Source organism: Haematobia irritans, chromosome 2, assembly GCF_050003625.1.
Source record: "Haematobia irritans isolate KBUSLIRL chromosome 2, ASM5000362v1, whole genome shotgun sequence".
Lineage (NCBI taxonomy): Eukaryota > Metazoa > Arthropoda > Insecta > Diptera > Muscidae > Haematobia > Haematobia irritans.
The window spans coordinates 122,085,650-122,112,533 of record NC_134398.1 but is presented as its reverse complement, the minus strand read 5'-3'; the positions used below and the strand labels follow the sequence as shown (position 1 = coordinate 122,112,533).

The 26,884-nt window shown below is 31.5% G+C and overlaps 3 protein-coding genes across 3 annotated transcripts; 1 reads left to right on the top strand and 2 right to left on the bottom strand.

Annotated features, from left to right (window-relative positions):
* Positions 1 to 9,666: 9,666 nt before the first annotated feature.
* LOC142223934 (cilia- and flagella-associated protein 276) lies at positions 9,667 to 10,502 on the bottom strand. Its single transcript, XM_075293741.1, has 2 exons — positions 9,966 to 10,502; positions 9,667 to 9,886 (listed from the first exon to the last, which is right to left on the bottom strand). Exons 1-2 carry the CDS (start codon positions 10,351 to 10,353, stop codon positions 9,765 to 9,767), a joined length of 510 nt encoding a protein of 169 aa, XP_075149856.1. The 5' UTR covers positions 10,354 to 10,502; the 3' UTR covers positions 9,667 to 9,764.
* A 2,695-nt stretch (positions 10,503 to 13,197) lies between these two features.
* On the top strand, positions 13,198 to 22,565 carry Drp1 (dynamin related protein 1). The gene is made up of 7 exons (XM_075296066.1): positions 13,198 to 13,441; positions 17,944 to 18,088; positions 18,148 to 19,264; positions 20,299 to 20,626; positions 20,691 to 20,919; positions 20,990 to 21,201; positions 22,111 to 22,565. The coding sequence occupies exons 1-7, from the start codon at positions 13,340 to 13,342 to the stop codon at positions 22,165 to 22,167; spliced, it is 2,190 nt and encodes a 729-aa protein (XP_075152181.1). The 5' UTR covers positions 13,198 to 13,339; the 3' UTR covers positions 22,168 to 22,565.
* A 1,906-nt stretch (positions 22,566 to 24,471) lies between these two features.
* Arpc5 (Actin-related protein 2/3 complex, subunit 5) lies at positions 24,472 to 25,496 on the bottom strand. Its single transcript, XM_075296065.1, has 2 exons — positions 25,171 to 25,496; positions 24,472 to 25,018 (listed from the first exon to the last, which is right to left on the bottom strand). Exons 1-2 carry the CDS (start codon positions 25,378 to 25,380, stop codon positions 24,776 to 24,778), a joined length of 453 nt encoding a protein of 150 aa, XP_075152180.1. The 5' UTR covers positions 25,381 to 25,496; the 3' UTR covers positions 24,472 to 24,775.
* Between the last annotated feature and the right edge of the window lie 1,388 nt (positions 25,497 to 26,884).

Here is a 26,884-nt window from a genome sequence, read left to right as displayed (position 1 = left end):
AAAAGTTTCCAAAATTTGTTTTACTATTTAAGTTTGCTACGTTATATGACAGTACCTGACACACAACTGGTTGCTAATTTAAGACGTTTGCATTAGGTGCATTTGGATGGAGGATAGCATGAGATGTGTTATTCGCCTGTTTCCTGTCTTTTGTTGTTATATTAAAGGTCAATCCAGACTTATTAATGATGGTGCTGAGGAAGTTGACACCATTTACATTTAAGGCAACAATATTACCCTCCTCCCAGTCAAAAGGACGATTCCCAATAAAGATGGGAGCACGACCTTGGCGTATCTTCAGATTTGGGTTATCCTTCTTCAAGTTTTTTTCCAGTTGACAAAGATTATCAATTTTGTTGCGTTCGTTTGCCGTAGTGTCTCTTTGTACATATAACAGGTTGGCTGATAAGTCCCCGGTCTAACAAAGAAAAACACATTTTTTTGTCAAAATTCGTTTTTATTATTCAACATAGTTCCCTTCAAGAGCGATACAACGATTAGAACGACCTTCCAATTTTTTGATACCATTTTGGTAGTACTCCTTCGGTTTTGCCTCAAAATATGCCTCAGTTTCGGCGATCACCTCTTCATTGCAGCCAAATTTTTCCCTGCGAGCATCCTTTTGAGGTCTGACAACAAGAAAAAGTCGCTGGGGCCAGATCTGGAGAATACGGTGGGTGGAGAAGCAATTCGAAGCCCAATTCATGAATTTTTGCCATCGTTCTCAATGACTTGTGGCTCGGTGGGTTGTCTTGGTGGAACAACACTTTTTTCTTCTTCATATGGGGCCGTTTTGCCGCGATTTCGACCTTTAAACGCTCGATTGGACTCAGGAGTGTACACGCTCACAAAAAATCGCTTCTGTAACATATACTCCCAAACATATTTTGCTTCAAGCATATATATTTTTGGGTATTGCCCAAACATTTATATGTTTGATCTCTTCCAATATATAATATGTTTGAAAGCATATTGGTCTAAACAATATATGTTTGGGTAGTCTAAGTTCCAAACATTTTGTATTTTTGCATCCAAATTCAATAATGTTGTCTTCCAAAAAACAATATGTTATTATGTGAACCTGAATGCTCAAAATTTTGTATCTGCCTAATTGTATATTCCCCCACATCTTTCTCACTTCCACGAGATTTTTTAGTTCTTAGCACCTTTTTCTGTAATACAAACATTGTAGAAGAAATTATTCAATTGTATGATTTTTTTATTTTAATTTTACATTTTGCCGGAACAGAGGACCACACAGTTTGTAAGGATCAAAGAAGTAGCTGATCAATTGCCCAAGGAAAAATAAAATGTTAATTTTGTAATAACAAGCAACAACCACCAACTTAATTCAATATCGCTCCCTGTTAAATAGCGCTCCAAGCTACTAAACACATATATGTTTATAGGCTATTTCTAAATTAATATATGTTTGCATCCAAGCATATTATATTTACAAACATTTTATGTCCCAAACATAATATGTTCTAACATATTAACATATATGTCCCAAACATGTTATGCTAGTTTATGAACATTATATGCTTGCACTCAAAAATATTGTGTTTAAAAATTTGTGTTCCAAACATATAATGTTTATAGCCAAACATATGAAAAACAGTCTTTTTCATCCGTGTAGTGATGGAGCCATGTTTCATCCATTGTCACATATCGACGGGAAAACTCGGGTGTATTACGAGTTAACAGCTGCAAACACCGCTCAGAATCATCAACACGTTGTTGTTTTTGGTCAAATGTGAGCTCGCGCGGCACCCATTTTGCACAGAGCTTCCGCATATCCAAATATTGATGAATGATATGACCAACAAGTTCTTTTGATATCTTTAAGGCCTCTGCTATCTCGGTCTACTTCATTTTACGGTCATTCAAAATCATTTTGTGGATTTTTTGATGTTTTCGTCGGTAACCACCTCTTTCGGGCGTCCACTACCTTCACCGTCCTCCGTGCTCATTTTACCACGCTTGAATTTTGCATACCAATCAATTATTGTTGATTTCCCTGGGCTAGAGTCCGGAAACTCATTATCAAGCCAAGTTTTTGCTTCCACCGTATTTTTTCCCTTCAGAAAACAGTATTTTATCAAAACACGAAATTCCTTTTTTTTCACAATAACAAAAGTTGCTTCACAAAAGACGCTCTATCTCACAAACTAATTGACTTACAGACGTCAAATTATGACACCAATCATTTGAAGGTTGGTACTATATAAAATAATATGCATTTAATACTAGCGACGCCATCTAGCGACGTCAGACCGGGGACTTATCAGCCAACCTGTTATATTGGAGCCCTTCAATTTGTAACGAGCTGCTAAAACAGAGTTTGCTTCCAGGTTTGAATTTAACGTAAACAAAAAACCCTGGTTAGATGGCAGTTTCCGTGTGGTTATAATATTTACTTGAACCCCCAACATTGTTGTGTGTATGTGTGTTCATAAAGCTTATTGAGTTGCTTATAACACCAGAGACAACAACATTTGACCGTTTTCTAAATTGCTCAAAAGATTCCATTTGTTGTTTTGTCTCTTTGAGTTCAGCTATTAAAATTCTTCACGGAGTTGCTGTATTTAGTAAAAATATAATGGTCATGAATTGGCGCCAATGATTTTGTTTTTTTACTTTTAGTTCATTTCTTCTTTTATGAGAAGGTGTAATTTCGTGTGTTGTAGTTAAAAAATACACCGGGGCATTAAATTTTCCTGCTTTTAACTAACAACAATTATAAAAAAATGTAATTCAAACCTTACAAAATTAGCATAAAACGCAATACACGCACGGATGAAAAAGACTGTTTTTCATATGTTTGGCTATAAACATTATATGTTTGGAACACAAATTTTTAAACACAATATTTTTGAGTGCAAGCAAATAATGTTCATAAACTAGCATAACATGTTTGGGACATATATTACCTGTTTTTTTTTCATAATTCATTATGATTGTAAATATATAAATAAATAAATAAAATTTTGAGCACAATATTGTTTGGGAGAATTTTTTTTGAGCATATAATATTTTTGGGTGCAAAATGCTTCCAAACATATTATATGTTCACATAATAACATATTGTTTTTTGGAAGACAACATTATTGAATTTGGATGCAAAAATACAAAATGTTTGGAACTTAGACTACCCAAACATATATTGTTTAGACCAATATGCTTTCAAACATATTATATATTGGAAGAGATCAAACATATAAATGTTTGGGCAATACCCAAAAATATATATGCTTGAAGCAAAATATGTTTGGGAGTATATGTTACAGAAGCGATTTTTTGTGAGCGTGCGATAAAAACTCGTTCATCAAAAACCCCTTCGTTCTTAAGGTGGGTACTATGTTCGGTTTTCGAGTTGGAAATCACTTTATTTTCGCGATAACTTTTCCTGAAATAATCAAAATTATAAATGAAAACAAACAAATTCCTGCAATGTCTTGCCGAAATCTAGTGGAACAAGAAACTGAGCATCAATTGAGTTAATTTATCTGCTTTATATTGAACTGTTTTGATAATGTAGCTGCGAAAATTTCAACGCGAACATAGTACTGACCTTTATAAATGAGGGGTTTTTTCCGAAAATATAATCTAAAAGTAAACATATTTTAAAAATATTTTTTTTTTTAATTTAATAATGTGCTAAACCCAAAAAATAGTGTGAGAACAAATTTGAGAGATATAATTGGCGTCCTTTTTGGGTAGAAAAATCCCAAACAATTTAAAAATTGTCAACATTTTAATTTGCTAAAATTATTTTTTTTCTTTTACTTCAAAAATCACCACCAATACATACACAAAATATTTAACTTGGCTAAAATCATCATTCGTTCTTTTACACCATCCACGTATTTTAATCCCATTTTCAACAAAAAAAGCTTAAAATTCAAATATTGTTTAAAAATAGTTCTCATTAGGAAAAATGTCTTTTATTAGAGATGATAAAATGTTTGCTGATAAACACAATATTCTTAATGAGCAAAATGGTGACGGTACAAATATGATATTCTTAGATGACTATTCTGGTCAGAAAATAATATTTATAAACATTTTGAATTAAAACTGTAATGTTTCAATTGAATTTTTAATCAAAATAAAAATCAATAACATACATTAAACGAATCAAATAACAAGTTAATTGGACCAATTATTGTTTTTTTTTTATTTTTTAATAATTAAATTCGTGACTGAAGTTATCTGTACAGTGTTTCTATTTGGGGCCATAAGCAAATATTCAATAATTTACATATCATTATTCTAATATGAGTACAACAGTAATGTTTCTTGTTTACGTATAATGTATTAACTCATCGTTTCATTTATAGCCAATATTTTATTGGCATTAACTGATACTATAAAAGAATAAAAATATTATAAATGCCTTCGATCTAAAATGCAGCTATTTACGAGTAAATAGACTGCACTAATGATACACAATTCACACATCGTTGCACTAATAGAAAATAATAAATTCATTTAGTAAAAAAATTTTATACGGGTCATATTTTCACAAACAACGTACTAACTCATTTTTTTATTATTATGAACATATTTAAATAACGAATATTTTCATTGATCTTTAGTTTGAATTTTGTGTTAGAACATTATTCTACCACAGGTGTTATTAATGGTACTTACAATTTGGTAATAAAAATTCTATAAAACAGAGCGTGTTTGAAAATTTCTAGCTGTTGAATATAAACATTACAATGTTTTGGATGCACACAAATAATACATTGTTCCCAAATGGCATTTCAGACAAACGCTGGGCTTTTAAATGAATTTAAAAACAACTTATTAGAGTAAAATAAAATTTAGTGTACTAAAGGTAATTTTTTCAAATTTCATAGGCTTTTCAGCGCCAAGGGTACTTCCATGTAAAATGGGTAGTCTTACCATCCAAACTAATATTACTAAATGGTTTATATCAAAGTTGATCCTTAGACCTTAGGTCTATAAAACCCATATACTACGGAACGAAATTGCATTCAATTTTTTGAGATTTTCATAATGCGTTATTAAAATTATAAAATTTACTGAGATTTTTGAATTTTTGAATTTTTAACTACCATGTACGAAATTATTTCTTCTCATAAAATCAAAACTGAACTACAAGTAAAGACAAAATCATTGGTGCCAAATCATTAGCATATTAACTACGACATAGTTCATTCCTTCTATTTTAAGTAAATGTACGAACATTTTATTCTGCTTTAGTAAGCATTGAACTTTTTTGCGCGGTTATTTAAATGTATACCCCCGTTTAGTTCATAAAATTTAAAATGAGTACGTCTGAGTACTAAAGCAAAGAAAACTTCATTAGACTGAAAAAAATTTCTTTAAAGTTCAAAAAATAGGCATTTTGTCATAAACCTAAGTTAATTTTAGCATTAATTTAACAACTGACATTTTTTCTATGTACAATGGGCAAATTTTAATATTTTTAATTTATTCTGGAAAATCTATTTCACTCCTCTCTATTTAATGTTCCCCTGCCGCAATACACTTATGCCAACAATTTTTCCAGTATTCGTAACTCAAAAAACAGTGACCCCACCAGGAAGGAAAATTTTCGTTAATTTTAGAAATTTTAACTAAACTGTAAATGTCACGCCTATTTCACAAAAATATGTAAATATTTTTCGACAAATTCAAGAAAATTTAGTGTGAAGTAAAAAATTGAAGTTCAAAATTGCAAAAATGTCTTTTGTGCTAAATTCTAAACTATTTTGTTGGGACACGATTTATGCTCCACTTGTGTATAATTTTTTCCCGTTTTTTAGTTAATTTAGAGCCACCGTGGTGCAATGGTTAGCATGCCCGCCTTGCACAAACTAGGTCGTGGGTTCGATTCCTGCTTCGACCGAACACCAAAAAGTTTTTCAGCGGTGGATTATCCCACCTCAATAATGCTGGTGACATTTCTGATGGTTTCAAAGCTTCTCTAAGTGGTTTCACTGCAATGTGGAACGCCTGAATGGACTGAATAGTCTAAGTGAGCCTGATACATCGGCTGCCACCTAACCTAACCTAGTTAATTTAACTAACGTACGCAAAAAATTCTTAAAGTCAAGAAAACATAATAATTCCATAAACTAAAATAAATTGGCTTTAGTAAAATATAGGGTTTACTTTTTTTTTTTTTTTTGAGTGATGTCAATGTCTTCAATTATGTCAAAAAGGGTTCTCCGGAGTGGTCGCTTAGGTTTTCTCAACCAGCCAAAAGTTACACGGAGCTAAATCACAAGGAATTAATTCTTTCCTACAAAACGAAAGTTTAGACCTACGAAGTTTTCTTTTACTGGTAAAGTAGACAAATAAATCCCTAACGAAATTTGTTTAGCCTGAAAAAAAATCTTTAACAAAAAAGAATTTTTTTTCAAAGAAAAACTTGTATCGAAATCGTTCTTTTGTTAAAGTTTTTTAAACTTCATTGAAAATCTCAAACTTTTATCACAAAAAAAAAAATTGTCACAAAATTTTTATTTTTGCAATAAAAAAATAATTTTTGTTCCAAAATCACAGTCCACTTCGTTTATATCAAGCACTGTTCTTTTCTTATTTTAAGTCTTTAATAAGACACATTTCCAAAAAAATCATAAAATTGAATAATTTCTTCTACAATGTTTGTATTACAGAAAAAGGTGCTAAGAACTAAAAAATCTCGTGGAAGTGAGAAAGATGTGGGGGAATATACAATTAGGCAGAAACAAAATTTTGAGCATTCGGGTCGAAAACCTATGTTGTTAGCACCTATATTACCTGTTTATTTTCATAATTCATTATGATTGTAAATATATAAATAAATAAATAAAATTTTGAGCACAATATTGTTTGGGAGAATTTTTTTAAGCATATAATATTTTTGGGTGCAAAATGCTTCCAAACATATTATATGTTCACATAATAACATATTGTTTTTTAGAAGACAACATTATTGAATTTAGATGCAAAAATACAAAATGTTTGGAACTTAGACTACCCAAACATATATTGTTTAGACCAATATGCTTTCAAACATATTATATATTGGAAGAGATCAAACATATAAATGTTTGGGCAATACCCAAAAATGTATATGCTTGAAGCAAAATATGTTTGGGAGTATATGTTACAGAAGCGATTTTTTGTGAGCGTGTAGTTTCCATGGTAACTGTCAAACTAAAACATCTCAACCCGGTGTGGACGGAGAAATGTTTTGGAAAAATCAACAACCACCAACTTAATTCAATATCTCTCCCTGTTAAATAGCGCTCCAAGCTACTAAACACATATATGTTTATAGGCTATTTCTAAATTAATATATGTTTGCATCCAAGCATATTATATTTACAAACATTTTATGCCCCAAACATAATATGTTCTAACATATTAACATATATGTCCCAAACATGTTATGCTAGTTTATGAACATTATATGCTTGCACTCAAAAATATTGTGTTTAAAAATTTGTGTTCCAAACATATAATGTTTATAGCCAAACATATGAAAAACAGTCTTTTTCATCCGTGTAGAAATTCACATTTACTTGAAATATGCACATATATGCAACGTATGTCCAAATAAATACTGCGAGCGCAAAGGGAAAACAAATTTTATGTTATTTTCACATGCCCATGTTCTTAAAAGCCTTTGTTTATTCCTTTTTTCTATGAAACTTATTTTAATATTTTGACATATTTTTTGAATAGGGTATGTTATTTGGGGTATATTCCAAATTAGGTGGGTTCACATTCTAAAATTGACGTGTTTTGGAGGAAAACTTGTGTTTTGAACTTGTTTTTTAGTATGGCGAAAACGACTCGTTTTGAAGTGCTTATAAAGGCAAAACATTTCAAACCCCAAAACATGCTTGGTAGGAACGCCGTATAATAAAAAAGAAAAAGTGAAATTGGTTGAAAAAAAATTTTTTTTGCTTTTTAAATTTCTTCATTCAAATTAACTTCCAGGGCACAACTTCTAAAGCAATGCAAAGGATCCAAAAAGGGAGTACTTCCGTCCTATGACAAGCCCATGTAAAATTCATTGGAGATGATCCAAGTTTGCACTACTTCCGGATCACAGATTGGGGATCTAAACTACTTTTTTGGAAGCTCTTTTTTTGCTGGGTAGAGCGATAATGCGAACTTAATACCCATCTATATGTAAAATTACATTATTTGCTTTTCTAAAAGTTGTATTTTTAAGAAGATGGCCATCTAAAGGTATGTTTCTGTTAAAAAAATATTCTTTACATCGTCTCGTTGGCGCCAAAAACTATGCTCTATAAATAACGGTTGTTTTTATAAGGATTTTTTTATTTTGAATCACTCTGTTATCTGACAGCCGTTGTAAATTAAAGTTACGGCTCGATTCAGTATTGTTTGGCAAATCATCATATGCGCAGTGAATTCAGTAATTAGTCCCTTAATCAATTGGAGGAAGATCCGCCTTTTAACCGCAAAATTCTCTTAAGTGATGAGGCGCATTTTTGGTTGAATGGATGAGTCAACAAGCAAAATTTTGGAGCAAAGATAATCCACATGCCGTTTACCAATACCGATAAATGTACTGTTTGGTGTGGTCTATGGGCTGGTGGAATGATCGGTTCTTATTTCTTTAAAAAATGAGGAAGGACGACGCGTTACCTTGAATGGAAATCGATACTGGATCATGATCAATGAATTTTTGTTGCGAAAACTCCAAGATATGGATGTGAACGAACTGTGGTTTCATCAGGACGGTGCCACATACCGAGAAATAGACCGTTGAATTGGCCTCCGCGTTCGTGTGATTTGACGCCACTCGATTATTTTTTGTGGGGACACCTGAAGTCATTGGTTTACGTAAACCAGCAACGATTGAATGCTTGAAAAGGTGTTCCAAAATTGACCTTTGTGCATAGTCGTAGTGGCCATATGCCTGAAATTATATTTAAATGTTAAAGACAATACCCAATTACCCAATTAAACATTTTTTGGTCATTTCATAATTTGGCATGTGTGTGAGGAAAGTAGATGAAATTATTTTTACATCCTGTAAAAGAATCAACGTTTATCATAAAATGCACAGAAAAAATTTCCGCTAAATTTTTAAACATTTTTTGGTCATTTCATAATTTGGCATGTGTGTGAGAAAAGTAGATGAAATTATTTTTACATCCTGTAAAAGAATCAACGTTTATCATAAAATGCACAGAAAAAAATTCCGCTAAATTTTTATTGCAAAAAAAATTATGTGTTTGTAGTCAAATTTTATTATTTTTTCCGAAATTTCCCCCAGTCCAATGAAATTTTGCATTTTTTCAGTATGTCTCAAACATATTAATGAACTACACGTGGGTATAAGTTCAATATGAACATAAAACGGGCGTGTGAGAAAAATGCATAAGAGAATTTATTACATTTACCAAAAATATAACGCAAAAATTCCAGTTTAGTCGATATTCAACTGTGATCTAGATAATAGGAAAGCTCTGTGATATTTAGTTTTAAATCTGATTATTTTCAGCAATTATATAAAGTTTTGTGTTTGTCTCATATCATATGTTAGCGAATAAGAAAACTTTATAAGTGCAATAGAAAATAACCTGACGAAAGATTAAATATTCAATAAAAATACCATCCCTGAAGAAGCTGGAATCGCCCAGCGAAACGTTGGATGACAAAAATGGAATAAATTAATCTTTTATTCGCATTAAAATACCTGACCTTAAAAGCCCAAAAATAACAATAGATGTTTGATATTTGAATTTCATTTGGTAACACTAATAGCGGAAAAAATTTCCATCGGCGGGTTGACGTGAGTAACCATTATTAACCATTTGTGTATGTGGTCCACTATTTATCAACTTTACACTGTGGGGGGATACCTTTTCCTTTAAACCGCCTTTGTTTGGACAAAATAAAAGATTTGAAGAAGTTATAAATATCAGGTTTATAGCAATAATGGTGTTTTCCAGTCATACCTATCTTAAGAGGATGTCCATTCTTCTCCGGCTTTGGTAATTTTATATCCATGGTATTCCTAAGAACTCTGAAAGTTTGAGGCATTTGACAACATGTCTCCTTTTGTAAGACATAATCTACCAATTCCGGAAAATACTCCCTGGAATGTATATAACGAGATTGCAACTGGAAATCTAGGGAATCTTTTGGTATTTGTGAAGTGGCCATAAATCGTTTGCTGGCACGTACGGATGCCAATGTTTGATGGTAGAATAACCTTTCGTAGGGCTTCAAGTTGATATACCACTCACGATTTGGGTCAATATTTGGTGGAGATGGTAGAGCACATAACAAACGACCTTCCCGTTCTAAATGCGGTGCATAGGAATAATTGCGAACCCTTAACATCTCTCGAAATATCTCGATTTTAGTAGTTTTAATACTGGAAAATGTTTTTTTGTCTTTTTTTGATGAAGGAATTTAAAGTTTGCTTTTTTGTAATGTTCCACCGAAAGTTATTCCTTTTGTTTATTCGAAATAAATAACGGTTGCTTAGCAAAAATGTTATAACTTTTTGTCCAATAGTATAGAAGACAAGGTAAGTCATGAGGTAATAACAATGTTGCATCTCTAAAACTGGCGATTACAAGTTTTTCATGAAATTTTTCTCCAAACGGCGTGTCGACCTATTACTATACCCAAAGAAATTTGTTTGTAGGGACAGCAGAAAAGTCTGCTGAAACAGCAAAAAGTCTGCTGAAAAAGGGACAGCAGTCACTGTTTGCTGAAATAGCAAGCATTTTTTGCTATTTTTTAAGTTCGATTACACTAAAACATGTTTTATTTTGGCTAAAACAAATAAAAATGTCAACTTAGGAGCTATCCTAACATAATTAAAACAATATTTTATGAATATCTACAGTATTTCACCAAAAATCTGAATATTTATCGAATTGAGGCATAACAGCAAACAAAATGTTTGCTGATCGTATTTAGGAGCTTGTAAGTATATTACAGGGTAAAAATATACCAAAAACTACTTTTGGTTCTTAACTATGCTTTGGGGAAAAATGTATAACCTAAATATTTTATAAATTGTTGTTCATTAGGCCCTGAAGTACAAAAATATAACAGCAGACATCGACTGCTGTTTTTAGCAGACTTTTTTCTATGAGTGTATTGAAAATTACGATACAGTTTGCCATCAAAATTGTATTAGCATAAGGACAATACTTAAACAATACGAATGCGAATTTTATTCCCAATTTGAACTTAATTTTGCGAAATTATATTCAAGTTCCGGTTACACCAGATCTTAAAATTACGTTTAAAATTTACGTTTAAGGGCAGTGTTAAATTGGCATTATCGCGCTAAATTGGCCATTTTTTCACGGTTACTTTTCCCTAATAATTCATTTCAAGTCAATCAGTCAAGTTATAATAAAATTTGCAATAAGAATGTTTCATTTTGTTGTGCTTTTGCAGATTTAGTTTTGATTTTAGCGGCTAAACTCGAACTTAGTACCAACCTTTAAGCTGAGTACTATGTTCAGTTTTCAAGCTGAAAACCAGCTTGTTTTCATGGTTACTTTTTTCAATTAAGTAAATTATAAATATGAAATAGTTCACAATCAATTCCTTAGATTTTTTCCATTTATTATTTCACAAGACTTTATAAAAATATAATCGTCTTCATACAGATTTTTTTACATTTAATTTAGTGTTTTAGTGAAAAATACGAACATAGTACATACCTTTAAAGTGGGTATTAAGTTCGAGTTTAGCGGCTAAAATAGTAATTTTTCACGATTATTTTTCTTTAATAATCCGTTTTAAGGAATACAAACTTTGTGAAAATTTGCGTTGGGCTATTCCCCATCAAGCTATAAAGAAATGTGCAACAAATGTGTATAATTGTATGCCTTTTTTTACTGATTTAGTTTTCACTTTAAGCTGAGTACTATGTTTAGTTTTCAAGCTGAAAACCAGCTTGTTTTCACGGTTTCTTTTTTAAATTAATTAAATTATAAATATAAAATGGTTCACAATCAATTCCTTAGATCTTTTCCATTCATTATTTCATAAGACTTTATAAAAATATAATCGTCTTCACACAGATTTTTGTACTTTTAATTTAGTGTTTTGGTGAAAAATACGAAAATAGTACTCACCTTTATGGTGGGTATTAAGTTCGAGTTTAGCCGCTAAAAACGTCATTTTTCACGATTACTTTTCTTTAATAATACATTTTAAGGAATACAAACTTTGTGAAAATTTGCTTTGGGCTTTTCCCCATCAAGTTATAATAAAATTTGCAACAAATACGTATAATTTCATGCATTTTTCTTACTGATTTAGTTTTCACTTTAGCGATTTTAGCGGCTAAACTCGAACTTAATACTCACCTTAAAGGTGAAAAAATGACGATTTTAGCGAATAAACTCGAACTTAATATCCACCTTGAGGTGAGTACTATGTTCGGTTTTTTCACCAAAATACTAAATTAAAAGTACAAATATAATTATGAAGACGATTATATTTTGATCGAGTCTTGCCAAATAATGGATGGAAAAGATGCAAGGAATTGATTGCAAATAATTTTATATTTCTAAATTAGTTAATTAAAAAAACTAACCGTGAAAACAAGCTGGATTGCAGCTTGAAAACTGAACATAATACTCAGGTTTAGCCGCTAAAATCGTAATTTGTTCACGATTACTTTTCTTTTATAATCCACTTTAAGGAATGCAAAATTTGTGAAAATTTGCTTTGGGCTATTCCCCATAATTTTATGCCTTTTTTACTGATTTAGTTTTCACTTTAGCGGCTAAACTCGAACTTAATACTCACCTGAAATGTTTAACTTTCCACCCAAATTCTATCAGTATCAAGTTGCTATAATAATTTTGCAAAAATCTAGCTCAAAAAATTTGAATGCTATGTAAATTTGATTATAAGATTGGTTGTGCAACTAATCTTATTACAATTCGGAAAACTTCATATTGATTTTATAATGGATACTTGCACGCCGCCGAATGGACAATTTTATATCGGCTTAGCCGTCAAGCGGGCGCCACCGGACACAAAAATTTAGTGTCATCGCCACTAGGCTGTGTCTGTGTCTGAAATACGCATCTCATGTTGTGTACCACCCTTAAGATTTGTCTTCGATAAAAGTCGATAAATGCGACATCGATAACTTAATTAGCTGCTATATCGATTATGTCGTCTCGAAAAGCTGAATAGCGACATTATTGGACGAGTAGAATTATAGTATAGTAGCATAAGGCACGTTAGGCTGCATTTTTGCAAAAACCATTTTTTTTGCACGTAAGAATATTAATGAAAGTCCTATTGTGAAAGAAAAGCGAGATAGAAACTTATTCCCCAAGAAATGGAAGCTTTAATTCCCGTTATCAACAAATTGCAAGATGTATTCAACACAGTGGGCTCTGATTCGATTCAACTCCCACAAATTGTGGTCTTAGGCAGTCAGGTAAGTGTCATCGAGAGACATATACGAGAAAAATGTCCAGTACATAGGTCTGTCATTTCATTTTGGGTTTTTACTACATTATATAACTCCTTTTTGGATGGACCGGCACATGTTTTTTATTTTCATGATATGCACTATTTACTTCTGCAATCGATTGAATTGGTCATGTTTTTTGTCTTAAAAGTTTATGTAATAACGACAATTTTGTTTTGGTCTCAGAGGCGAAGAAAAATATTATAGTATGTACTATGTAGAACATACAAGAAAAAAATCAATAAATCCACTGCCAGAAGAAACATGAAAACAAATGTACACACTCTACTTTTATTGTTGTTTGGGAGGGGGTCAAGGGGTAGATAACCATTCGTACTGTGCGTTGTTTTATTTTTATTTATATTTCTTCACATAGATGTTATGTGTTGCAATTTGGGATAAATGGAGCACAGGTCATTGCCGGCATATTGGTTCTATTCTATTCTTGATTTTTAAAAAAGAATGCTCTTGCCCACTTTAAAGTTTTTGCTACTGTCATCAGTTCTGAAAGCATATATGTGTTGCCTCATTGTTGAAGTCAATGTTTTGGTTGCTTTCGCACGGTATACAATTGTATTTTTTAAATGTATCCTTTATGCTGTAGAATTTGAAGGTGCCAACAATAATAGGAAAATAGGAACGAAAGCTGAGATATTACAGTTGAACTTCGCTATTGTGAACATCTACAAAATGAAGCATTCTCTATAATGAACTGAAACAAATCCTTTCACTTCAATTTTTATGTATATCGGACTCCTTTTAATGAAAATATATACGGTTCAATGAAAAAAAAATAATTTTGCAGGTGTAAATTGGATTCATTTGTGCTTTTGCCTCCTCAATTTTTTGCATCAGTCACCAGGATTCAATGAATTGATAATGACGCTGCGTAGTATGTAATGTAAGGTGTAACTGCAGCCCGATAATTTTATGCTCATTTAGACTATTCAGTCAATTGTGATACCGCAGTTTGTGAACTTCTATCTGAAGTGAAGCTTAATAATAATTGAGCTCCATATAGGTGAATCCGAAGGCGACTCGATCCCGAATTTTCGATGGGATTGTGCCGACTAGGGGATATTGCTGTAATAGCCATTCTTTAAAAATTTTAATCGGAAAGAAAAACCAGCGGAAAAACACGATCATAGTCCCTGCGATTTCATCAATTTTCAATTTCGTCCACTTAAAATAATTTTGTTTATTGCTTACAATCTTTTTTTGGGTATCCACAAACTTTCAGTATACTTAGAGAAAATGAAATGTAAACATTTACTCATTTAATAAAATTGTGCTATCAGTCTTATCGGCATAAGTATAATCTAAAATAAACAAAGTAAATGTAAAATATACAAATATACATATGTCAAATAGCCATTTAATTTATTCTAAATACAAAGAGTCCCAATAGAGCCATAGAAAAACTTCCATGTGAAATGTAATCTTGTTTTAAACATATTACAGACCTTTAATTTTGAATAAAATATTTTTAATATGATACGTATCCATCATAATAATGTACACTCATAAAAATGTCCCTCAGAAACAGCCGTCGATGTCTGTAGGTTAAAATATGTATATACTCCAAAGTATCTTCATGAAGTAAAAGTTTTTTGTATACTGTATATCCTTGAAAGTTGCTAATTGCAATCGTTTGCTGTGATGCCTTATATTGCGATTTTTTTAGCAAGTACAAGACATATTCTTATTATATTTATTGTATTACAATACCCCCTAGTTGGATTCAGCCATACAAAAACATTTTTTTGTCTAATCGAGTTAAAGCAGACAATATTCGCTAATTCATCCAATAGGGACTACTTTCCCTTTCAGCAGACTTTTTGTAGTTTTAGTATATTTTTCTGCTGCGTCTGCTATGGCCATGAAACATTTATATGAATTAGTGCGAGCACTGCTTTCACTTCGTGTTTATGATACTTTTACTCCTATATTACTGAATTCCAATTTCAATCAAAATACAGTGAAACCTCTGAAAGGTTGACACCTACGGTCGCCTAAATTTTGTCCACCTTTGAGAGGTGTCCGGTTATGAGAGATTAATTTTAATGTGTTAATATAGCAAACGTCCCCACTGCATTCGCATTTTTAAACTTTGTTAAAAAATTAATTAAATCGATTTGTGAATTTTGAAACTAAAAATTTCTGTCATTGTTTTAATTGGAACATTATTTTTATTACAATTAAAAAAATTATAGTAATGCTATCGCTCTCATTCTTGTAACGTTTTCAGGGTCTTATAGACTTCGTTACATATATGTTTAAATAGAAATAAAATAAATAAAAAAAATATTTGTAATTGAACGCATCAAATTTGTCTTTAACTTCTCTATTTTCCAACTTAAATTAACTGTTTTATTCAATCAATTCGATTCGTCAACTATTATACATTTTTAATTGAGAAAAATAATGTTTTTTTTTTGTGAATTAGCTCTCGATTTTACTGTAGAAAAGTGCTTTTATCATAGAAAATGGATCTCTTTTTTATATGTCAATGGTAGCCGGCAATTGGAATTTTATGAAAATACACTAATCAAAATAAACAAACTCCCAATAGTATTCTTATATTGTCTAAATTAATTTACCTAAATAAACTAAAAACCCTGTTGCCCACCTGCCTATGTACATATAAAAGAATTTAATCATTCATAAAAAACTTTCGCCTAAATTCTTCAATAGTGCCAATGTACGTGCAGTATCGTTCATTGTAGCCATTATGTCGTCATCAACATTTATTTTTGGCGATAACAACATTTTAGCGTACAACCGGTTGACGTTTCATATTAACCACAGCAACAGGGAATTTAGGAGATAAACGATTTATCTAATAAATTGCAATAGAACCTGGGAAATGCGATTTTATGTGGCTGATTTCCTTATTATGAAGACAGTGTTCTAAGCATTGACTTCATTTTCCCGCAGAAGAGATATAAAATTAAATCGAATTTTTATTGTGCTTAATGAAATCTCGTATTTCATTTTTTCTCATCCAATTATATGAGTCAGTAGTATGACTGCAATAAATCAAAATAACATAGATAAATAGAATACAAAAAAATGACGAATAAATAAGTAATAGAAATAGGAATAGTGTGGTAAACTTTTCAGACCTTGGGTGTCTGAGTAGAAACATATTTATTTATAATTCATAAAGAATATATCTTAAGACATTTATTGAGCTTCACCTATTTCAATTTCCAACAAGCTTATGATATCCAGATCGAATACTAAATGTATTTTTGTTTGAATTATTTTCATTGGCTAGTCTTTTCATTCTCAGTATGCACGATAAATCTCTTCTGCGAGAAAAGTTCATAGCTCTCGATGGACATCAGGTACTGAGGATTAACACGGATTATATATATAACACAGACTATAGTCAAACTCCCATAATCGATTCTTTGTATAAGGGGATGAGGCTTCCATAACGAATTTTTTATATACAAAATGCAAATATTTTTGATCACAAACACGTTTACCACTCAATCAAAAAATAACTACCAAAATTTGAAGAAAATTTTACCAAAAAAACTACCAAATAAAAAATCTTATTTTGCAGTTTTTGGTCAAATTTTATTTCTATAGAAAATTTGGTCAACATGTTTATAGAAAATGTTGTAAAAAGTTTATTCCTATAGAAAATATTGTTAAAATTTTATTTCTATAGAAAATTTTGTCAAAATTTTATTTCTATAGAAAATTTAGTCAAAAATGTATTTCTATAAAAAATTTTGTCAAAATTTTATTTCTATAGAAAATCTTGTTAAATTTTTATTTCTATGGAAAATTTTGTTAAATTTTTATTTCTATGGAAAATTTTGTCAAAATTTTATTTCTATAGATAGTTTTGTCAAAATTTTATTTCTATAGAAAATTTTGTCAAAATTTTATTTCTATAGACAATTTTGCCAAAATTTTATTTCTATAGAAAATTTTGTCAAAATTTTATTTCTATAGAAAATTTTGTCAAAATTTTATTTCTATAGAAAATTTTGTCAAAATTTTATTTCTATAGAATATTTTGTCAAAATTTAATTTCTATAGAAAATTTTGTCAAAATTTAATTTCTATAGAAAATTTTGTCAAAAATTTATTTCTACAGAAAATTTTGTCAAATATTTATTTATATAGAAAATTTTGTTAAATTTTTATTTCTATGGAAAATTTTGTTATATTTTTATTTCTATGGAAAATTTTGTCAAAATTTTATTTCTATAGAATATTTGTAAAGTACCTCTTTTGTGGAGAGGTATATTTTGCAAAATTTACCAAAACATCAAAAAGCTTTTTTAGAATAATTCTGAAAATTTCGTCTTTACTTTTCGAAGAATTATTGGTGACTTCAAACATTGTTGGTATAGTCAAAATTTGTTTTCAATTGGAAAATCTGTTGAGACAAATTATTTTCGAAATTTGCGGTGACATAACTATATGCGTATTCTCTTATATTTCAGAGTTCCGGTAAGAGTTCTGTGTTGGAAAGTTTAGTGGGCCGGTCCTTTTTGCCTCGAGGTACCGGTATTGTTACCAGAAGACCTTTAGTTTTACAATTGCTGCATTGCCCCTTGGACGATCGTGAGCATCGCTCGGCCGAAAATGGTATTATTTTAACATGTTTTCATACTGTCAGTGAAAATAATCTCCTTTCCATTGGGTAGGTACAATCAATGTGGAAGAATGGGGTAAATTTCTACACACCAAAAAAGTATTTACCGACTTCAATCACATTCGCCAAGAAATCGAAGAAGAAACTGATCGCATAGCTGGAAGCAATAAAGGCATTTGCCCTGAACCCATTAATTTGAAAATATTCTCAACTAGAGTTGTAAATCTAACACTAGTTGATTTGCCTGGTATTACAAAAGTCCCTGTTGGAGATCAGCCCGAAGATATTGAACAACAAATCAAAGACTTGCTTCTGAAATACATTGAAAATCCAAATTCAATTATTTTAGCTGTAACAGCAGCAAATACAGATATGGCCACAAGCGAAGCGTTGAAATTGGCCAAAGATGTTGATCCCGATGGACGTCGTACATTAGCCGTGGTCACCAAATTGGATCTAATGGATGCCGGAACAGATGCTATAGATATATTGTGTGGTCGTGTGATACCTGTTAAATTGGGCATAATTGGGGTCATCAATCGTTCGCAACAAGATATCAAAGATAACAAAGACATCGATGAACAACTAAAAGACGAGGCGGCATATTTGCAACGGAAATATCCAACATTAGCAACACGTAATGGTACTCCTTACTTGGCTAAAACTCTCAATAGACTCCTTATGCACCACATAAGAGACTGTTTGCCTGACTTGAAGACTCGCGTTAATGTTATGTCATCACAGTTCCAATCTCTTTTGCATTCTTACGGTGATGATGTTTCCGATAAAAGTCAAACTTTATTGCAAATCATAACCAAATTTGCCAGTGCTTATTGCACGACAATTGATGGTACCGCACGAAATATTGAGACTACCGAATTGTGTGGTGGCGCACGTATTTGTTACATTTTCCATGAGACATTTGGACGTACCCTCGATTCCATTCATCCCTTGGCTGGTCTAAGTAAGATGGATATCCTAACTGCTATACGAAATGCGACAGGTCCAAGGCCTGCATTGTTTGTGCCAGAAGTTTCATTTGAGTTACTGGTGAAAAGACAAATTCGTCGTTTGGAGGAACCCTCATTGCGTTGTGTTGAATTGATTCACGAAGAAATGCAACGAATTGTACAACATTGTGGCAATGAGGTGCAACAGGAAATGTTAAGGTGAGTGAATATGTGGCTTAGATGATAATTTAAATGAAACAATCATCAATCACAAAAATTATTTGTATCCAACGGATGAGAAGAATATACACATTATACCAATTAAAATTGTAATTGAATTTTAAAAATATCGGATTAGTACCCCATTTTCATGAAGCCCCGTTTGTGTTTCGTTAACAAACAAACTTTGAAACAGCACAATGGACATGTCTGTCATCCTGACAATATATTCATATGCCATTTAGGATTTTAACTGCTGAACATTTTTTAGTTAAACTTAACTGGAGAGAAGATAACTGCAATTCACTTTATGTTAACTGGCAGTTAGTTAAAGCCTAACGGAACAATATGAAAATGACCATAAAATTGTTATTTTTTTTATTAAACCAATCGCCGTAACCAATCAATCGTAAACATTAATTATGTTTTTATTGGACACGGCGATTTTTATTATAATATCTGTGATTGAATAAATTTCAATTAAAAATTGATTGAAATTGATCATTTCATGTTTGAACACAAAAAATTGTTTTTCGTTGTATGCAATCTCCAGTTTTGTTCCGTTAACCCACCCATTTATACATTTTCTTCAAACGACCCTATGATCTGATAATCCTTTAGTTCACGTTGAATAGTTCAGGCTTCAACGCAGCAGATTATCGTAGTTGACGAATCTTATATTAACAGATGTTGTTAATAATTGAAGTGGAATGGGAGTTGGTTAAATTTCGCCTCTATTCTTATTAATTATATTTATAGTTTTTTGTTGGTCTTAGTAAAATATGCAACTTCCATCATTTTGGTCTGTTTATGCCAACAATGGAAGTGCGAACGGTATTAAATATATCAACAAACACTCGAACAAGTGATGGATATGTAAAATATTTTTGCCAGTGCCATCCCGGCTAGTAATCGATCCGGACACCTTTGTAAAGGAAGACTAACCCACTTTCATACTACACCTCTTTTATTGCTAATATTTCAGCTTTATATAACTGGAAGCAAACGTTAAACTATTTTTTTTTATTTTTCAGATTCCCAAAACTTCATGAGAAAATAGTTGATGTCGTAACACAATTATTGCGGCGTCGTCTACCAACTACAAATGTTATGGTTGAGAATCTTGTGGCAATTGAATTAGCATACATCAATACGAAGCATCCCGATTTTCATAAGGATGCAGCTCTTGTTCCCAGTCTGCTAAAGACAGATAATATGGAACCGTATTCACAACAACCAACCAGACGTTCAAATACACCAAGGGGAACAACATCCTCACCACAAGTAATGGCTGTGCAGAACCTGCAAAAAGAACACCAACAAAAGCAAAATGATCACCAATACAATGATACAGGAGATCAGGTAAATATCTTATATTTACATTGAACTGATGTATACTAATTTACCGATGTTTTTGTTTTATCAGAACCATATCAATGAGAACTCCAACCATCCCAACAACTGGCTTTCGAATATTTTACCTCCAGCACCAAACTCCAATCGCATTGAGAGCATTGAAAACTCCACCAATAATACTCCGCAACATAATTCACTGATGAGTCCGGTGAAGCCCGTCAATCTTTTGCCTGATCTACCAGCCCATCAGAGTGCGAGACGTTTAACCGACAAAGAACAAAAAGATTGTGATGTTATTGGTATGTGATTTTATGGTATTTTGGAAACCGGAAATATTTATTTTCATGTTTTTTTTTTCACATCTTTCAGAGCGTTTAATCAAGTCATATTTCTACATCGTACGTAAATCTATACAGGATTCTGTACCAAAGGCCATTATGCATTTTCTAGTTAACCATGTTAAGGATAATTTACAAAGCGAATTGGTAACACATTTATATAAATCGGATGCTGTTGATACATTACTCAATGAATCAGATCATATAGCGATACGTAGACGAGAGGCTGCTGATATGTTAAAAGTAAATATGAAATTTTTTATCTAATTATACATACATATATAATTAGATATAATGCATTTGGACGTCAATTGCCTGTTTCGGTATCAGGCTAACATGAAATTTTTATTTTTTTTAAACGATACGCTTTATAGAAGAGGTCCTTCGAAAATATTGTTGGGTTTTTAGCCACAAGGGATTGTATTAGAGACTCATAAATTATAAATTCAAATTCAAAAAGTAACCGTGAAAAATACTCTTTCGTATAGTACCCCCTTTAAAAAATGGAAAACTGCTGTGCATGTCTCCAAACTAAAATGTATTCCCGTGGTAAACGACACGTGCTTGCAATTGATTACAATGTTTTTTTAAATCAATAACTCTTAGTTTCTTGGCCAAATAACACTTCCTATGTCTTCAATAAAAATTAAAAAAAATTAGTTTTTACTTGATTTTTGGTCGACCTTTTGTTAGAATAATAAATTCAGCTTGAAAAAACATGAATTTATTAAAATTAAAAATAATATTACATACGCGAAACAAGAAAAGAAGAAACGTTTGCTCTCAAGATTATTGTATTCTCTCGTCGTGGTAAACTGTTTCGTCTATCCTAATTCCACATGGTTGGATTTACACACTTTATGTGCAGACATATCCAATTTTTCAGTGCCCATCCTCACAAAGTTATATTCACATCGGTCATTGCCATCATTATAACTTTATTACTATTGTATTCTTGGAATATGTTAATTAGTTCCTAGCCTTTTGATTCCTTATTAGGAAGCGTTACTCTGTAAAGAAATATCAAAATTATTTTTTTTTTTAATTATCTAGCACATACTAAAAAAATCGTGCCTAGACATTTTTTAATTTTTGACCACATCCATTTTATATAAATTTATATAACTAATATTGCGTTTTCCTTTATTTCAGGCGTTAACAAATGCTAATCATATAATTAGTGAAATTCGTGAGACCCATATGTGGTAGATGGTGGCAATCCATTGTAAAAGCATAATCACATACATACAGTCAACCAATAACATACAGCATTATTGTTCATCATCTTGTAGGAATGAAACCAAAATATTGTACCAACACTTTATAAATGTTCGAGTTAAATGCATATTGACTTAGGGGAAGGAAGGAGTTGAACGTGTCCTTGTTCTTTACAAAACTGTGTCTACATTAGAAAATAAAAAATACAACTTGTTAACGTTTTTCATCGTTTTTCACCATATTTTTATTCCCACTTTTTTACGTTATATATTATTTTTCTTTTGTATTTATTTATAGGAGGAAAAAGACATTTTCCCTGTATATGAAAAAATTAAATTATACTTTTAATTCATGTAATCCGACTCAAATAGATTTTCTCTTAAACATGATTATCTTTTTTTTTGCTTATAAAAATTGCATAATTTATTGGTTTAACCTATTGCTTCACAAATGCAATCGACATTAAATTGTTAGCTGAAATAAAAACATGCTATAATGATACTGCGAGTTATCTTTTAGGCAACGGATAAACTTTACGAGTTAAGAGTTTTTGTTTTATTTTCCTGTCTTCAATTTTAGAAGCCCAATAACTTAAAGGTCCTGGCGAAACGGCCAGATCGTATTTCGTGAATGAAACAAAAAAAATGATAAAATATATCAAGCCTCTTTATGAGTTGGAAGGTAATGTGCGCATCTCTTGAGCCATACTTCTGGTGGAACAGAAAAAGCCGGCAGGCAAATATAATATATTCCCCGATCAGAAATATGGTGACTCACGAAAACTCTCGTAGCTCACGAAAAATCGCCTCATTCAAGAAAATTTTAGTAATACGCCATTTAGTGGTATGTTATGGTTGAAGTATACTTTTGAAACTTTAATGTGTTTTATATATATTTTGCACGTTTTACTGAATCGGGTGCCTTATAGAAAATATGGGAACATAAATATTTAGGTGTTTATATCTTTATCGTGCCTTTTCTGGTACACATATGAAAAGTTAGAAAATTTTTAACACAAATAGCATATTTCGAAACTTCCAATATGTTTTTTTTATATATATTTTGCACATTTTATTGAGTAAAATCAGTTGAATATGCTACGAAAAAAATTCTTCTGGCTGGTGTATATTTTTAGGGGTTGATTTTTTTTTATATTCTACTGTAATTTTCCTGCAAAATAGGTTTTTTATGGTTGCTGTCTGCAAATAAAATGTACTTCAGAAAAAATCCTTTTTCGATCAGAAATTCCAAAAAGTTTTATCACGAGTGAGTCAGAACAACTAACATTTTGAGAGGTGTGAAAAATGTGTGCTGTACATTGCGATGAGACTCAGAACAGTACTGTCAAATGGCGACCTCTTCTTACTGAGAAATATGTGACCTGTGTTAATTATTTGTTTGTCCCATAGAGGTTTCCCGAAAAAGAAAAAAAAATGATTATATAAACTTAAGTGGATCCCATTAAGTGGGTGGTGCAATTAGTATTCGAAAAATCTTTTTGAAGGAATTACGCCAAGCGAGTCCAATTCCAAGGTTGGAAACTGAAGAAGTCACATGCGGTAAATCAGAATGATTTAGTAGCTACGTGTTATAGACACGAAGTGTGTCTTACTCAAATCAGGCGATTTGGCACAATCGTTTAACCTCTCTCCAGCCGATTGTTTCACACATTGAGAATCCCAGAAAAAGATGATCATCGGGGCATCTGAGCGTAGCTCAAGAAAATCCCAAGTGAAACCACGTTGAAACTAGTTAAACCAAATTTTGACAGCAGCCATTGAAGAGGCACGGTATATAATTTCCAAAAGCTCTTTGATTTATTTGTGCGATTTGACTTGTAATAGAAATGGTTCGAAAAATATTTTTTGTTGCAAATAATTATGAATATTAATGCTAGAACTATCAGTTTCAATTAAAAGGGAATTTATTGGATACACCGGTTATATTCTGTAGAATTTGAATTTTCTTTCATTATTGTTAGAACTTTCCAGACTCTCCCCAGAGAGTTCTTAAACACCATTCAAATTTTAATTAAGCTTGTTTTTTGGTATTCAGCATTTTGTTATCCATTTGAATTTATGCGTAAAATTATAGGAAGATAAAAGCATTCGACCGCTAGAACTCAGTTCAATAGAACCCAATTAGTTCTAACCATGCTCAAGATTCTGAGAACCCGCTTAATGCTTTTAGATCTATTTTTTAATCATGCATAGTTTTGGATAATTAGCAAGATAGTGGACTTTGGCCCCGTTCAAGACAACCTTTGGTTCAGTATTCCGGGAAAAAATAAGAATATTTAACGTCCTTAGAAAACATTGTATTTATTATTTTAAAAGGTTTTCCATTAAAAAACAAGAAGGGTTTTAGCATAAAATTAAGAGTTATAGCAATAATTTATATAGTTATGTGGAGTAAAAATACCACATGAATGTTTTAATAGGTTTCAGTAACCAATAACGTAATTTGTGGTGGCCATCATTAATACAGATCAAAAGGTTTAGCAATGCGCAGTTAAGATCTTATTTGTGAAAAAAATTATTAATTGCAATTACTTCGTAACACTTTCTCCTAATGGTCGTCGACAACATATCCTCCCGGTTTAAGCTCGATTTGTGTCAGCCAACACTCGGCAAATGCAACCTACTCCGCCTTTGGCGAAAACTTTCTCATGCCACTGTAATAAATGACCACTGGAACCTTCAGAGGGGATTTCAAATCCACGATATATGTATTTCATTAGGACATCCAACAGATCGATTTGCTCAAGTGTCTCTACAGCTTGATCCATTTGTGATGCTTTGATCGAAAGTAATACTCGTAGTGTTATGTTTAGGGCGTGGTCCTATGGGCGATACAAATAGGAACCATCAATTAATAAAAATTAATTTATACAGTAACTAAATGTTGCTTCCTCCTGCAAATATTTTCAGCCGCCGAGAAAAGTTTCTAGTGTCAACTGAATCTATTTCCAGGATGCAAAGCGCGGTTCTTTACTTTTACGTGCTGTTGTTTACATCGCAAGGGAGCATTTTGTAAAACAGAAACCAAAGCTTCTATATATTTTCCTTGTGTTAGTAGATTTGTTATTTCATTCTCATCTATGACCAAAGCTACGGAATCCGCCTCGTCTTCTTTAAAGTTATCCTCATTGTATTGATCGACATCGATTTTACGGAATGCTGAGCTAGAGGTATTTTTGGCCATCCTAAAAAGCAGTCTTTTCACTTATCTTATGATGATAAAATTCGAATATTATGGCGAAAAATTGTAAAATGAATCACGCGAAGATACTGGGGTCCAATGTAGTATTTGGAATAGAAAATATATCGATAACATTTGTCTGTCATATATGTCAACCTGACATAACTGTGTTTCGTAAGCATAACCACAGTGATGTCAATCCTCTTTTTATGTTGGTATTTGCAACTCGTATGTTAACAACTCTGTGTTTGGACTGAATAGTCCAAATAGTGAATAGTTCCCTGCCACATCGCCAACTGTGATGGGGAAAGGTATGTAAAAGTACGAAATGTACATGAGAGTATTTTACCATCACTATTGTTATAAGAGCCATTTTATATTTTGTGAAACACCAAGCGCAACTAGTTTCTTATAATTTATTTAAATAAAATCGATAATGAAGTTTTCGATAATGACTGAAAGCATAGTTATTTCGCTTAAAATTGTAAAAGGTATATTGGTGAACAATTTTTGGAACGACGCCAAGCATTCCCAATAAACACAAACGTTTGAAAAATACTAAAATTCAATAATTTTTCAAACATTTTTTCAAAGGATTAGGGTAATATTCAAGTTGAGAAATTGTTGAGAAAATCGCGTTCTCAACAAAAAACAGACATTACCCTCAACAGTAAAATTCAACACAATAGCAATAATTTCTCAATTGTAATCCTCAAATTGAAATGCATCGCTACTCAATAATTTCTCAAACAGTTTTCAATGTGATAAAAATAAAAAATGAGCATTGTTGCGAATACTTTCAAACCACAATTTGTATGAAATTCAATCCTAGTTCTAACTGAAAGTCAATACTAAATTTCTAGAGATTTTGTAAATTTTATTATTTTTTTCGTTAACAAATATAATAATCTTAAAAATAACATTAATAATATATAAAAATAATAATATAATACCAATCAAAATCTAATTATCTTATTAAACGTATTAATAAATAAAACCATGAATACAACTTTAAATATCTTAAACATTTTTACATGTATAATTCTATAATGTTGGTGTCAAATAACTATTAATTAATATGCTGGCAATTTGAAATAATTACTATCGAGGAACTTGCTGGCTTGTGTGTTAGAATAGATTCCAGCAAGAGGAAATCACAAAATATCAAAATGATGACGGGATGTAAATTGATGTAGTGCACATTTTCATCCAGAAGTTCTTGATATAGGAATTGTTGCACTTTGTTTTAATTGGTTGCACTTTGTAAGTTTTCTGAAAACTTTTATTTGTTGTTCCCTTCATCGGTTTTTCATCGGCCAACATCTTCCAAGAATATACCATCCTATGATTTTAGTTTTCTGCAAAACAATCGAGTTTTGTGATTTCCATTATGTTTTCATTTCACTTTTTATTTTGACTTACCAATTTGTATTTCTTCCAACTGACCACATACTTCGTGATTTCCTCAAGAACGTTGGTGTTACAAAATTGTTGTTATTAAAATAAT

What these genes read in the sequence shown, in the direction of transcription:
- LOC142223934 (XM_075293741.1), bottom strand. Translation starts at nt 10,353, where the DNA reads ATGTTAAGGGTTCGCAATTATTCCTATGCACCGCATTTAGAACGGGAA. An exon ending in TGGACATCCTCTTAAGATAG is followed by an intron (nt 9,887 to 9,965) that starts GTATGACTGGAA and finishes GTCCAAACAAAG; the next exon opens with GCGGTTTAAAGGAAAAGGTA.
- Drp1 (XM_075296066.1), top strand. Translation starts at nt 13,340, where the DNA reads ATGGAAGCTTTAATTCCCGTTATCAACAAATTGCAAGATGTATTCAAC. An exon ending in ACAATGATACAGGAGATCAG is followed by an intron (nt 20,627 to 20,690) that starts GTAAATATCTTA and finishes TTGTTTTATCAG; the next exon opens with AACCATATCAATGAGAACTC. An exon ending in AGGCTGCTGATATGTTAAAA is followed by an intron (nt 21,202 to 22,110) that starts GTAAATATGAAA and finishes CCTTTATTTCAG; the next exon opens with GCGTTAACAAATGCTAATCA.
- Arpc5 (XM_075296065.1), bottom strand. Translation starts at nt 25,380, where the DNA reads ATGGCCAAAAATACCTCTAGCTCAGCATTCCGTAAAATCGATGTCGAT. An exon ending in GTAAACAACAGCACGTAAAA is followed by an intron (nt 25,019 to 25,170) that starts GTAAAGAACCGC and finishes TATCGCCCATAG; the next exon opens with GACCACGCCCTAAACATAAC.